Source organism: Lagenorhynchus albirostris, chromosome 1 (genome assembly GCF_949774975.1).
Source record: "Lagenorhynchus albirostris chromosome 1, mLagAlb1.1, whole genome shotgun sequence".
In the NCBI taxonomy this organism is placed as follows: domain Eukaryota; kingdom Metazoa; phylum Chordata; class Mammalia; order Artiodactyla; family Delphinidae; genus Lagenorhynchus; species Lagenorhynchus albirostris.
Window position 1 is genome coordinate 141,727,261 of NC_083095.1, and position 15,539 is coordinate 141,742,799.

General features: G+C 37.5%; 1 protein-coding gene across 4 annotated transcripts in view; it reads left to right on the forward strand.

Annotated features, from left to right (window-relative positions):
• CERS3 (ceramide synthase 3) overlaps positions 1-15,539 on the forward strand; it is a 122,698-nt gene that overhangs the window by 50,419 nt on the left and 56,740 nt on the right. For 3 of the 4 annotated variants that reach the window (XM_060155535.1, XM_060155525.1, XM_060155544.1), the window contains 5 exons: positions 1,399-1,456; positions 2,412-2,462; positions 6,153-6,245; positions 8,938-9,066; positions 12,409-12,515. In XM_060155535.1, coding sequence (XP_060011518.1) covers positions 1,399-1,456; positions 2,412-2,462; positions 6,153-6,245; positions 8,938-9,066; positions 12,409-12,515 — 438 coding nt within the window. The remainder of the gene's footprint in view (positions 1-1,398; positions 1,457-2,411; positions 2,463-6,152; positions 6,246-8,937; positions 9,067-12,408; positions 12,516-15,539) is intronic. The other variant, XM_060155552.1, reaches the window with a different exon arrangement.

The window sequence follows — 15,539 nt, forward strand, 5'->3', positions numbered from 1 at the left end:
TCTCCCAAGTGGGGATAGGCCGATATTCCTCTTTCTTTTTTATCTCACAGGTGTGTTGAGGAGAGCACTATAGGCATTACACAAATGTAAGGAACAAATGTTATTTTTAATATTGTTGCTTCAGCAATCATTAGATAAAACAGCACTAATTTTTTAAAACCTTTTCATTTTGCCAAGTAGTAAACATATACAAAAGTAGAAAGACTAGTTAAATGAGCTGTGTATGCTATGACTTCATCACCAACTTTAATAATTATCAGGGCCATCCTGTGTCATTTCTGCCCTCGTCTACTTCTCTCCCCTACCACAGATTGTTTTTTTTGTATGTGGATAATAATTTTCTTTCAGTTTTATTGTGATATATTTGACATACAGCACTGTATAAATTTAAGATGTACAATGTATTAACTTATGAATGTTGTGAAATGATTACCACAGTAAGTTTAGTTAACATCCATCATCTCATATAGATACACAAAGGAAAAAGAAAAAAAATTTTCCTTGTGATGAGAACTTTTAGGAGCTACTTTCTTAGCAATCTCAAATATACCATACAGTAGTGTTAATAGTCATCATGTTATACATTACATTTCCAGTACTAATTTATAACAAGAAGTTTGTAACTTTTGATCACTTTCATCCAATTATTATTGAAGATCACTTTTGAAGCAAATACCAGATATCGAATGATTTCATTTGTAAGTATTTTAGTATGTATCTCTAAACGATAAGAACTATTTTAGATATTATCATACCTTAAAAATTTATTTAATAACAACAAATATTCAATCAGTGTTCAGATTTCCTTGATTGTCTTAATTTTCTTTGCAGTTTATTTGAATCAGGATCTAAATAAGACCTGTGCATTACAACTGGTCTTTTAAGTCCCTTAATCTACTGTATAGGTCTTTCTCCATACATGAGAAAAAAATATTCTTTCATAATCTGCTTTTCAGAGACATGACTAAAGTCTAGCGACATAGAAACCTTTTCACTGGGAATTAAATTGGGATGAAATGAGTACCTAGATAATACGAAGTCAAACCATCGTTTATCATGTGTCAGGAACTAGGCTAGGCATATTAATAATAACAATAGCTATGACTTATTGTTGCTTACTTTATACCAGCCACTATGATCAATATTTTTCATAAGTTATCTTCGATTCTTTTTACATTTTGAGGTAAGTCTTGTTATTCCCATTTTATTGACGAAGAAATTAAGGCTCCATGAGTTAAGTTACTTATCTGAACTTATAGCCATCCAACAAGTGGCAGAATCAGGATATCAACTTAGATTTTTCTGACTCCAGATGTGCATTCTTTCCAAACTGTTATAGCAAGTGTTTTTCTCCTCAGTTGTCAGTCACCTTAACAAGACTTTTCTTTCTTTTGGCAGCTGGCGATTTACATTTTACTTAATGATTACCATTGCTGGAATTGCATTTCTTTATGATGTAAGTTGTCTTTCTGATATCTTTGATTGGAATTTGTCTTTAATTTTTAAAATTCCTGCCTGTGAATTCCTTGGGATATAATACTTTCAATAAGGTAGCTAGGTTTTAAACCTCTACTCACTCTAATGCCTAGAGAAATAGCAACTCCTTAGTCTGTCTTTCAAAGCTTGTGAAGCTTTGCATTTGTAATGTTAGTTTTTAAACCTAATATCTCCCTATTTCCACTCATGTAACCCACACACCAACTAAACTGGACCCCTGACAATCCACTGAATATACCTGGTACATCCCCACTTTAGGATCTTAGCACATATTATCCCCTTTGCCAGAAATGTCTTGCCCTTCCCCCTCTATCTCTACCCATCAAATTCCATCTAGTCCCATATCAAAGGCCACTTGTTTATGAAGACTTTCATTTCTTGCCCATTAGAAATCAAATCTCTCCTTACCATATTCTCTTTGCATTGTCTGTTTAAATAATTATTAAATAATCACCTCATTAAGTGATATATAAACTTAATAGTAAATTGTTAAACAGAAAAAAAATATAGCTAGCTTTTAGAGATGTCTCTAAAGATTCTCTCAAGATTTCTCTTAAGATATTTTATTGCTACGGATATTTCAAGATATTTTTATTGCTACAGAAGCAGTAATCTAATTGGTTCAGAAATAATTTCATTAGAAGAGGCACTTGTTTGAAATAAGTAATTTCCTTTGTGACACAGGACTATTATTGGTTCCAGATTCACTAGAAGTCGTGCATGTCACAGGGGTGTTGTATAGGAACAAGTAGAAACACCTGTGGAGGGAGAGAGGTGCAGCTGGAGCAGCAGGAATGTGATAAAAGTGCATCTTACTGTGCACGTTTCCTCCCTATCAGTGACATAAGGAAGGGCTTATGTCTCTGCTGAAATCAGCCTTTGACAAAGTTTCTCTTGGTTCCTTGTTTTTCCAGAAACCTTGGGTATATGACCTTTGGGAGGTTTGGAATGGCTATCCTAGACAGGTAAGTCACACTGATGTAGTCCCTTCCCTCCTCAGCAGCTTGTCCCCTGATTTAGGTCTGAGTCCCTTCCTGCTCTCCGTCCACTTCAGTGAAGTCCTGGAGCTAACTTATCCTTGTTCCTTATTTACCCTTCACTTGTCTCATTCCTTTTCTTTGTTCGTGGTTAATGTAATTATGTATTTGAGTTTAAATTTACCATCTTAGTATTTATTTTCTACTTGCACCACCTGACACATTTCATTTATTGTACTCTTTTCTTACTTTTTTATGGAACAGTGAAGTTTTAAAAAAAATTATTACTCTGTTTCTTCCCTTATATTAGCTTTTCAGTTATGCATGTTTTTATTCTTTTAGTAATTATCCTAGAGATTACCATATGCATCCTTCAATTATCAGAGTCTAATGTAAATCTAATGTCTAATGTCTAATGTCTAATGTAAGTGCTCTTACCTCTTTCCAGTCACTGAAAGATCATCAGACTACTCCTATCCCCTCCTTCAAATATTTAAAACTACTCTATCCCCTCCTTCAAATATTTAAAACCCTACAAGTCACTACAATAATTGATTTGTAAATCAGTCAAATTGCCCTTTCCTTGCTGTTCCTTGGCATCTTGCATTTCCATGCTTCCATCTGGGATTATTATCCTTCTGGCTATAGAAGCCCCTTTGGTTTGCTTGTCTGGAAATGTTATCATTTTACCCTATTTTTTTAAAGGATATTTTTGCTGGGCATAGAATTCTAGGTTAGTAGTTATTTTCCTTAAGCACTTTAAAGAAGTCATTCCATTGTCTTCTGGATCCCCTCAGTTTCTTTAAGAATTCAGTTGTCCGTTTTATTTTTGCTTCTTCAAATGGTGTCCTTTTTCTCTGATTTTAATATTTTGTATTTGTCTTTTAGCAATTTTAATATGATATGTATTAATGTGGTCTTCTGTGAATTTATCCTACTTATTGTCCATAGTACTTCTTTAATCTGTGGCTTGATGTCTTAAGTCTATTTTGGAAAATTCTTAGCCATTGCTTCTGTTCTTTTCTCTCTCTCCTCTCTTTCTGGAATTCCAATTACAAGTGTGCTAATACGTTAGACTTTTATGCTAGGTCCCGAAGCTCTCTTATGCTTTCCCTAATATTTTCCATCCTCTTGCCTTACTGCTTCAGTCTATAGGGACACAGTTCTCCACAGATCTCTTGCATTTCTGCATGTCATATGAAGTGATACATGGACTGACTTTTATTCTGTACTGTCTTTTCAAGGATGTTTGTATGGCAAGCAACCTTGGAAGATAGAGATAATGTCTCCTCTGGAGCAATTGGTATGCATGTCACTGTCCATTATAAAGATTTAGGTTCCCTAGCTCAGTGTTCCTCTCTGGTAGCAAAACCCACTGCATGTGCAGATGTCACCTGACCCTCTTTGTTTAGCTATGGGAATTGGGATGGGAGAACTGGCCCAAATACTGATATTCTGGCAACTGTATTAGTGTGAATAATAAGCTATCCTTTATCTCTGACCCAGGAGTCTCATATCTTCTATCAGCATTCATGAAACTATGGCAAGCTAACTTGCAAGTAGGGTAAAAATCTCAGACCCTTCACAGTTCTGGATATTTTCTGCTTTCATGTCCTCCAGTTCACTAGTGCTTTTTTCAGCAGTGTCTAATCTGCTCTTAAACACATCTTTTGAGTTCTCAATTTTAGTTATGGTATTTTTCATTTCTCAAATTTTCACTTAATTATTTTTTTATGGATTCCAGTTCTCTACTGAAAATTCCCACTAATTTTTAAAAATAACTTTAAATACCTGGTTAGTTTTTAAAGTTATTTTAAAGTCAGAGTCTGATAAATCCAATATCTTGCTCACCTGTGGGTCTATTTTCTTTCTTATTCCTGTCTCCTTATGCTTGATAACATTTGATTGAATGATAGACATTGCATATGAAAAATAATGCTTAGAAATGGTATTATCTACCTCCTGAGAGGACTTACTTTCACTTCTGTTAAGCAGAGTAGAGACAGATCACCTTAAATTTTATCTATGATTGAACTGGTTTAATATAGACTCCAGTCTTTGTGAGGGCAGATGTATTTACAACTTACCCATATTCCTAGGGTATTCCCTTACAGTGGTTTTAAATAAAAGATCATAGTATTTACCAGGACTCCTTTTCCCTGGCTGGCCCTGAATACCAGTTTGCTTCCTAGCACTATGAGATTGCCAAAAGTCCTACTTAACTACTGCTTCTTAGTCTCTGGGCTCTATACTGCTTATAAATTAGCAAATGCAGACTTTATGCTATACATAGGTGTGGTTTTCTTTGAAACTATCCTGCTTAGGGTCTGTAGTACTTCTTGAATTAAGGATGCACTTGAAATAAAGGATTCCATTTAATGCATTTTTCTTCTCTTTGAAATCTTGGCTCCACAGGTTCTGGATGCCTTGGTTGTTCTCCAGTGCCTTCAAACAGATTTTTTTTTTCTTTATCCATACTTTATCCATATTTTTAAGTAGTTCTCACTAGGAGAGTTAGTCTCATACAGGCTTGTTTGTCATAGAAGAAAGAAGAAACTCTTATTCTTTCTTGGCCTTATCAAGGATGATGAGTTGACCAGAAAATTATTCCATTTAATGTGTTAGCTTTACTCTTCACTTCTCAGATGTGTCAGTTATATGCTGGTGTATAATAAATCATCACCAAAACTTAGTGCTTTAAAACAACAACCATTTATTTGCTTATGATATGGATTAGCAATTTTGGCTAGGCTCAGCCAAGCAGTTCTGCTCCATGTGGTGTTAGCTGAGTTCATTCATGCATTTTCAGTTAGTTGACAGGCTGGCTAGGGCATATCACATGTCCCTGGTGCCCTCATTTGTATTTTTGTCAGTGGACACCTTGATGCTCTACTTTGTGACCTCCAGCAGGATAGCTCAGGTTTCTTACATGGTGCTTATGAGGTCTCTGATTGCATCATAGTTGCTATGTCCCCTTGACCAAAGGCCAAGATTCAAAGGCCTACTGGTGATGTTAGAGGAGACTGTACCAGGGCATGAATATGAGAAGGTGAGATTCATTGAGGGCATTAATGTTACAACCCATCACACCAAGTAATATAATGTCTCAGCTTAGCTAAAATAAGCATACCGCCCCTCCTATTTTAAAGAAAATTCTAGCCATGGAAATTTCATTGTTTTTTTCAGAAGACATTTTTAGAGTACTTAAATATTTGTGTATATTTTATTACTGTCCCATTTGAGAATGGGCCAATTTGGATCACCATCTTGTCACTACAGAAGAGGTTAGGACATCAGATTTGAGTAGTATTCAAGAAATATAAAACAAGGTATTTTGTGGGACAAGCAGAACAGCTTTTCCATTGTTCTTAAGTAAAGATTTTAAAATTATTTTTCTAATTTAACTCTCACTCAACTAAAAGAATGCTTTTACACCTGTTGTAGTTTTATTAAATTTTAAACAAAACATTTAACTTGACTTTGGAATTCTTGTCTCCCTTTTTAGAAACAAAATGCCTCAAAATGTTGTCTCTGATTTCTTCTCAGAAGTTGAAATGTAAAACATTATTATTTGGGAGAATTCTGTGGAATATAAATAGGTATAAACAATAGTTTTAATCCTTAAAATGAGTTGTTTATATGGTGACATTAAAGTAGTGAATACTCTTGTTTTCTCAGCCCTTGCTGCCATCTCAGTACTGGTACTACATTTTGGAGATGAGTTTTTATTGGTCTCTCTTATTTAGCCTTGGCTCTGATATCAAGAGGAAGGTAAGTGTCTTATTTACAAAACTACTTTATCCATTTTTTTCAAAAGTTTTTATCCCCCTGCCCCAAATCCTAATCTTTAAATCATATTTTTATATATGTTCAGTTCCAGTTCATAACTTTTTTGCTTTTATAACACAAAGAATAGTGCAAATATGCTCATACTTTGGTGCCTTGGTAGGTATTTGTAGTGAAACATTATAGAAACGTTAACTTTGAAGCTCTACACTTGTTCAATAAGAAAAGAACTCCCCTTTATGATGTCTGTTTCTTTCTTTTAGTTTGGGAATTTAGTATTCTTCAGTGCAAAGAAGAAAAGTGCTGGTAGTTTTAATTCTACAGCCACGTCCTTTAGTTGATTACAGACTACTTTATATAATTCTTTTGATGTATTCAGTGACTTTGAAAACATTTTTTCCTTAATTCATCCAAGATCCTTGTTAGAAAACATTGCTTCAAGTACTATTAGCTTTGCTTTATTTGCAGGGAAAGCGAGTCACAGGCATGCTAAATGCATCCTCTGAGGTCACAAAGTGTGGTATTTTAGGAACTGTTTGGTTGTTACCGATTCCTATTTGCTGGTACAGAAAATTATATTATACTCTCAATGCAGTCACGGATTTCCTCATATATGTTAGCAGTACAGATCAAATGACAAATACTCTTGGCATGTACTTTATACGCTATGCTCTATATAAAAGATTGGTTTGTAGCAAAATTTGAAAATTAAGTTGAATTCAGTATTAAGGAAATAAAACCAAGTTGGCTTGACTAAATGATGTTTGAGTAAGCGTTGGTGTACAATCTATCACTAAGGGGCCCAGTCAGCTGCTCAACTGGAGATCTGAAAAGAAACTTACAGAATAAACCAAAGGAACATACTGTGAAAAAATCTGATTGAAATGATTTCCTTTTTCAGAAAACTTAATAATAGCTATAGTTTAACTGTTATTAACTTAATTTAGGCTAAGAACATATCAAAATTTAATTGATTGGGTCATCTTCTCAAGGGATAGAATTGAAAATAATCATTATTTAGAAGGTCTTCGTAGATATACTCAGGTAGGTTGATCCTGTAATGATCCTGTCTTTTTCCCACTTTTGATCCTTTTATTTTTTTCAGTAGTTGCTTTCTCTTTATTATTTACAGGTCATTGGACACCTTTTCAAAAATTAAATGTAGATATATGTCATATATTTGTAAATACACATCTTCAGAGACATAAAATTATTAGGAGTCGGGTAAAGCACAGGCTCTGGAGTCAAATTGCCAAAGTTTGGATCCCTGACTTCACTCATTAACATCTTGAGCTAGTTGGTTACATTTGCTAAACTAGATCTGTCTCGTCATATATAGAGTAGAGCTAAAAATAGTTCTTATCTCCTCCAGTTGTTGTGAGGATTAAACAAGTTAATTCATACAAAGCACTTTCTGGTGTATAGTAAGTACTCAATAAATTAGGCTGTTATTATTATCATGTTTATTCTTTTACTTTGGCTACAAGGAAACTGAAGTCTTTAAGTTTTTTTAAACATTTTAATCAGGATATTCACAGACCATACAATTAATCTATTTAAAGTGCATAATGCAATGGTTTTGAGTATATTTGTAGAATTCTGCAGTCATCACCACAGTCAGTTCTATTTCCATCACCTCAAATAGAAATCCTGTACCCTTTAGCAGTCACTCCCCATTTCTTCTAACCTCCACAGCCCCAGGCAACCACTATCTACTTTCTGCCTCTATGCGTTTGCCTCTTTTGGATATTTCATATAAATGGACTCATACAATATATGTTTTTTTGTATCTGGCTCCTTTCACTTAGCATAATGATTCATTCCTTTTTATTAATGAATAATATTCCATTGTATGGATATACTACATTTTGTTTATGCATTTATCAATCGATGGATATTTGAGTTGTTTCTACCTTTTTGGCTATTATGAATAATGCTACTATGAACACTGATGCGCAAATTTTTGCACGAACATATATTTTTATTTCTCTCATGTATATACCTAGGGGTGGAATTGCTAGACTACATAGTAGTCCTATGTATAACCTTTGGGGGAATTGTTAGACTCTAACAAAGCAGCCATGCCATTTTACATTCCTACCAGCAATGTATAAGGGTTCCAGCTTCTCCACATCCTAGCCAACTCTTGTTATTGTTTGTCTTTTTTATTTTAGCTATCCTGGTGGGTGTGAAGTATTTTGCTACTGTAGTTATTCCACTTTCATTTGTTCCTTATTTCATATGCAGTAACTCTTATTTTAATAGTTGTGTAGTTTTATTATATTTGTCTTGGAATTAGGCAGGGAATTAACAATAAATGTAAATGTACACAGGAATATGCTTGGGTGTGTATGTATGTCTTTGTGTGTGTGTGTGTGTGTGTGTGTGTGTGTACATATATCCAGTGTAGAACAGTGGGAAGAACAGCAGATATTAGGACTTAGATGACAACTATTCAATGCTATCTCAAAGTTAAATGACTTAATCAATGAGGATAACACTTGTTATATCTCCCTCACAAGGATTGTGCTTAAGAATAAACGTGAAAGCATTTTACAAAGTTCAAAATATGCAGATGTCAGTTGTTAGTTTTAAAATTATTATTATTATTATCTCTTCCAGTGATTGAGAAATAACTGCATTTGCTTAATGGTTTCCATTTCCCCTCATTATATAGGATTTTCTAGCTCATGTCATCCACCACCTGGCTGCTGTTAGTTTGATGAGCTTCTCTTGGTGTGCTAATTATATTCGCAGTGGGACCCTCGTGATGATTTTACACGATGCGGCCGACATTTGGCTGGAGGTAAACGTTTGCCATTAAAAAACTAATAACAATACCATGTCCTGGGTTTAATGTGACTCCTCACAGGAAGAATTGCCTGTGAGTGATTTAGCAGAGCTCTCTGTCCTGAAAACACCCAAAGTCTGCAGATGTCTCTAGGTCCCCAGATCTTTCAAGCTCAAAGAAAGGAAAGCTTTCAGTTTTTAGTTTCTAACCTTTTTTCTCCATGGTACTCGAGAGAGAGGTTAATTTGTGGGATTCCACTTATGAAAGTTGCATGCAGATATTAGCTTAGGAAGTAAGCTGAGGTATCTGAAGAAGGAATGAACTCTAAGCTTTTAAACGGAAAACTTGGACTATGACATTGTAGATTTTTAAAGTTGGTCGGCACCGTATATTCACTTAAGCAAAGCTAAATACGCACTGAATGCTTGCACCTCCCTGCATGGACCCTCCTCCAGCTTTAAGGAATGAGAGCCGATGTTTATTTAAATGACATTTATTTTCTAAGGAAGGAATGTTTCAGAGCAGGGGACATTAAAACAAGAATCTTCCTAATCCCAAACCACACAAAATATAAGGAACGATGCAAAATTAGGATTGTTTTCTCTACATGTTTCTGATGTGCTTTGGTTCCTGTTTACCCTGAGGCAGTGGGTCCTGCTGTACTTAGAGCCACATTGTTCATAATTTAAATATACTCATTTATAATGAAGCCGGGGAAAATGATGCTAACCCATTTGCATTCAGGATTGCCTCTTCAAGGGCTAATAATTGAATGTAAGTTGATATGGAAGAAATTAAATTTAATTTAATAAGATCTTGTTCTTCTAGATCAGGGTTCAGCAAACTTTTTGGTAAAGAGCCAGGTAGTAAATCTAGCTTTGTGGGCCTCATAGGATCTCTTGTCACATATTTTTCTTTTTCGTTGTTTTTTCTTTTCTCTTACACCCCTTTAAAAATGTGAAAACCATTCTTACCCTTCTTAACTCAAGGGCTGACCAGCTTTAGCCCATAGGCTGAACTGTAATTTGCCAAACCCTGTTCTAGATATAACCAGAAGTCATGTGAAGCCATTTCAAAGCAACTGGCTGTTGTTAAAATATTAGCTGTGTACAGAATTGTATTTCTTGTACGTAATCGTAATTAGACATGTAAATACCATTCTAATGATCAAGATTATTATATGTGCTTCAGGGCAACACGTGGCTTAGCAGAAGAAGGATTGTGCCAGTTTTTCCGTGTGTTGCTCTCTGAATGTAGCCATCTCTGCTATAATTACCTCCTTCTCCGATCATATCTCAGAAACCCTGTCTGAAAATTAAGACCAAATTGGCCATGAGTTAAAAATTTTATGCTACTCTATTCTTCTAACCCTCTAGTTCAATTGCCTTTGGTGTGTGTCCACCGTAAAAACAGTTTCATTGTGTTACTAAAAGGGAGCGTTAGGTGTTGGGACTGGGAATAAGCACCGTGTTATTCCTGTCTACCCTGCCATTGACATGACATAGCTCCCTAGGTGACCTGGACAAATCACTTAATGCTTTGTTTCTATCCTCAGCTGTAGCATGAGAAGTCATATCTGCCTCTTAGGGTATATTGTGCAGTTTAGCTCACTATCGTTTGAAAATGTTCTGAGGTCCTTAGGTAAAAAACAGAAGAAAAATGAAATGTCAAACTCAGGTCCCTACATGGGTAAACTATGAGAACAGCTTCATGTCGTTAATGATCATCAATAATTCTTGATTCACAAGTCAGGATCTAACTTGAGGTTCAGTGAGCGAGGCCAGTACCCTCCATCAGCTGGTGGTAGAAACAACATTGAATAGTGGTGTGGGGCTGATTTTTTATATTCTCCAGGAGTGCCTATTCCATAGCTTCCTCAAGTAGTTTGTTTTAGTGTTTGTCCTCTCAGTCAAGTTCTAATTGAACCCAGACATGGTACAACTTTTAGCCCTGTTTAGACCTTCCTAAAGGTGGAGACTATTAATCTTTCATGTTCCTTAAGACAGTTGTTGGGTCATTTCTTTGTTCTTTCTTTGCAAGGAAGAACAGCCTCAGCATCTACAATTTTTACTCATAAGCAACCTTGTGCCTTCTTCATACATCTTCATGATCCTCTCTAGTTTTCTGCATGTTAAGTTTAGATCCAGGACCCAACACTTTAACAGTATCTTGACTGATACTTAGCAAAGGAGAGGGGTTACTCTCTGATATCCATCTTTGCACAGCCCAGAATAGGCCACGTGTGCATTTGCCCAAAGGAGTGCTACTTTGCCATTACAAGTGGGGGCAAAGTAGCATTCTTCATGCCTATGCACATCTCTAGCTTCCCAGCCTGGCCTACCTTCTGACCCTTCAAACAGCTCCCCACTCCATTCCAAGCCCTCTAAACTTCTGGCCTTTCTCCCCATACGCAAGTCCTGCCCAGCTGGCATGCCAGACTTCTGTCTCAGCAATGGAGGCTGTTCCCTTTTGGGCCCCTGCCAATCCCATAGTCTGATCACATTCTTACCCCATGGTAGGTATGGAAAATGCAATGTAAACCATTCCTGAAATATAATAAGCTGCTTCTCTTGTTCTAGATGGGCCTTGAGGTTCCTGGGTGATTTCAGTTCTAAAACTGGTAGGGCTAAGCCACACCACCCACCTGCCCACCTTCCAGCCCCAACTTCAGACTCTTTCCCATTCAGCCTTGGGCCCCGCTGGATAATGCAAGAGAAAATCCTCGTTACATTAGTACCACATTAAACAACATTTTCTGTAATTCTTTTCACTCAACACAGATAATATGAGCACTACAGGCTAGCATAAAGTAAGTAGAGAAAATCAAGTGCTTGAAACTTTACTTCAACCAGGGCATGGCCCCAAGGGCTGCCTCCTAACTCCACTTCTTCTGTCATCTGCCTTAAAGTAGCTGCCTTGATTGCAACATGCCCAGCCCAGCCCAGGACTTCACTCATATCCCAGCCTTTCTTCAATTCAGCTCTCCTCCCAGTTAAATGGAGGAATTCAATAAATGCCCAGATAAAATACATGCTAAAATTAATTATGCTAATTTGTAGTGCTTGTGAAATACAGGAGTAATATTACAGTCATTCTAACTAATTTTTTAAACATTATATTATGCAAAGTTTCAAACATATGACAAGGTAAAGAGTATAATGGGCCCAATGGACCCATCATCCAGCTTTAACAGTTATCAATATAGCCAATCTTGTTTCAGCTATTTCTCATCCATAACCCAACTCCCACCAAGATTTTGAAGCAAATCCCAGGTATAATTTAATTTATAAATATTTAATTTAAAAATTTTACATGAATATCACCCTATCTGAATGCAATTTCTTTCTATTTTCTCAGTCTGCTAAGATGTTTTCTTATGCCGGATGGAAGCAAACCTGTAACATCCTGTTTTTCATCTTCTCCATCGTATTTTTCATCAGCCGCCTCATTATTTTTCCCTTCTGGTGAGTAGACAAGGTGCTGTGTGTGCCTTTGGTCACTGTGCTGAGGTGGCCTTGCATGTTGTTCAGGTTGGAGCATTGCCCTTTCTTTCTTTCTTACACTGATCTCCAGCTATTTGTGCCAAGTTCAGCTGGAAAGAAGAATGTGAAGGAGATATTTTTATAGATAATTAAAACCACACCTTCCAATGTGAAAAGGCTTGTTACAAAGGGAGATTAAAGATGTGTAACCAATAGGAAGCAGCAACTCTTACTCTGTGTCTGATTTCATGAATCTGGATCTTTCTTTGTGATTAACAACTTTTCCAGTTATTCAGTGAAATGTCATTGGCCAATTATCAGCTCTTTAAAAGAGAGGCAAATTCTGTGTTAAAATTACAATAGTTATAACCACCATTAATTGAATGCCAGACACTGGATTAGGCCCTTTATACATCTTGGCACTACCTACACAACAAATCATAAAGATAGGTATCATCACTTCCAGTTTGCAGATGAGGAAACGGATGCTGATTTCATTTTCCATGATCACTGGTCCTAACAGTGATTTGGACCACTGGCTCTTGGTCGGTCTGTTGATTTTGTTTAGCCAAGAGCTGGCAACATAGAACCTATGTTGTGTCTCTCCTGACAATCATTCCTTTGGCAAGCATAATTTTCCATGTGTTGATTGACAGAAACCAGAGGAAAAATGTGAGGAAGACATTGATGGTTTGGAAAGAACAGCTTAAAACTAACTGTAGTTTGGGGATAGTCTAGAGTTTCAGATATTCTCAACAGAAAAGCTAGTGCTATTGGAGGTACTAGGTTCCAGCAGAATGAAATGGGGACCCAGGTTTCAGGCCTGATCCCTTGTGGGTGGAGAGCACCCTTAACTAGCAGCATGCAGGGAAGACTGGTAAGAGAGTGTGGGTGCTGCCTGCCCTGTGGAAGCCAGGTGTGTTCTTTAACCCAGGACTGGGTGTCTTGATTAGACATTTTTTTCTGTAGAGGAGCAGCATCATGCAGTGATGAATTTCACAGATGCAAGTCAGTCCTGGCTCCAGACTTACTACCTGTGTGATCTTGTACAGGTTAGATCATTTCTCTGTGCCTCAGTTTCTCATCTGTAAAATGTAAATAAGGGTTGTCATGAGCCTTAATTGAAGTAATACATATGAAATAGCTTAGAACAGCATCTGGAACATAGTAAGGATTCAGTAAATGCCAGCTGTTATTACTAAAATTATTAATGAGTCTCTGAGAATTTGAAGTTTAATCTAGAATCAAATCTGAGATACATGTTTAAGATATTCTTCTTGGTTGACGAATCATATTACCATCACTTTTGCTTTGGCTGATCAGGTGTGTTTATGAAATTAGAATATTGTACAATAGCAACTATTGATAGGATAAGTATTGACTTGCAGATAGCAGTTGAGTTGTGGCTTTTCAGTGTGACTTTCATGGTGCTCTAAATCCAGCATTTGCCCATTGGTGACACTTATTTTGTTCAAAAAGTACCATGTGTTCCAGTTATCTATAGCTGTAAACAAACCTTTTGAAAAATTTAGTGGCTTAAGGCAGTAGTGAGCAAACTTTTTTTTATAAAGGGCCATAGAATAACTGTTTTAGCCTTTGAGGGACATATATGGTCTCTGTTGCATGTTTTTCTTTGTTTGGTTCTGATTCTTTTACAACCCTTTAAAAATGTACCAAACCTAGCTTAGACCACTGGCTGTAGAAAAACAGGCTGTAGGCCAGACTTTACCAACACGCCATGTTTTGCAGGGCTCTTTCTTAAAACAACAATACATTATTATTACTATTTCTTATGGATCTGGGAGTTGACAGGCATCATCTACATGGTTTTCACTCATGTGATTACAGTCAGATGGTCGCTGGCCAGTCAAGGTTGGAGTTTTCTTGAAGGCTTCCTCACTCACAAGGTTCAGGTGACACCCGTGACATCAGCTGGTTGATGCTGATTGCTGGTTGGGACCACTGCTGGGCCTGTCAGCTGGAACACATGCCCATGCCCCTCCACTGGCCTGACCTTCTCTTAGCACAGCAGACGGATTTCAAGGGTGAGCAGTTCAAGAGAGAGCTTGGCAGATGCTGTCTCCTTTTATAACCCAACTTCAGAAGTCACAGCATGTCACTTCCGGCCTCATTTTCTTCATTGAATCCAAGTCACTAAGGCCAGCTCATATTTAAGGGAAGGAAATTTAGACTCCATTTCTTGATGGGAATAGTTTCAAATAATTTGTAGAGATTTTGTTGTGTTGCTGTGGTACGCGGGCCTCTCACTGTTGTGGCCTCTCCCGTTGTGGAGCACAGGCTCCAGATGCGCAGGCTCAGCGGCCATGGCTCACGGGCCCAGCCGCTCTGCGGCATGTGGGATCTTCCCGGACTGGGGCACGAACCCGTGTCCCCTGCATCGGCAGGCGGACTCTCAACCACTGTGCCACCAGGGAAGCCCTGTAAAGATATTTTTAAAGCACACACCATGGAAGTTCTCAGTCTGGAGAACTCTCTGAGAAGCTTCTAAGTATTGCTGCTGTGGTTGACTACTGATTCAGCATCAAAGGATCTTCGCCTCGGACCTTCCCATGATGTCTCAAAATCAACAGGCCAGCTAACTCTGCCTCATAGACAGTCGAACATCGGGTTGGGGTTGAGTAGAGTGTTACTTCCCCACATACCCTCAACTTTAAAATCCTAGATTTAAGTGACTTCCCTGGTGGCACAGAGGTTAAGAATCCACCTGCCAGTGCAAGGGACACAGAGTCGACTCCTAGTCCGGGAAGATCCCACATACCATGGAGCAACTAAGCCCGTGTGCCCCAACTACTGAGCCTGCACTCTAGAGCCCACAAGCCACAACTACTGAGCCTGCGCGCCACGACAACTAAAGCCCACGTAGCTAGAGCCCGTGCTCCACAACAAGATAAGCCACCACAATGAGAAGCCCGCGCACCACAACGAAGAGTAACCCCCACTCACCGCAACTAGATAGCCCATGCACAGCAACGAAGACCCAATGCA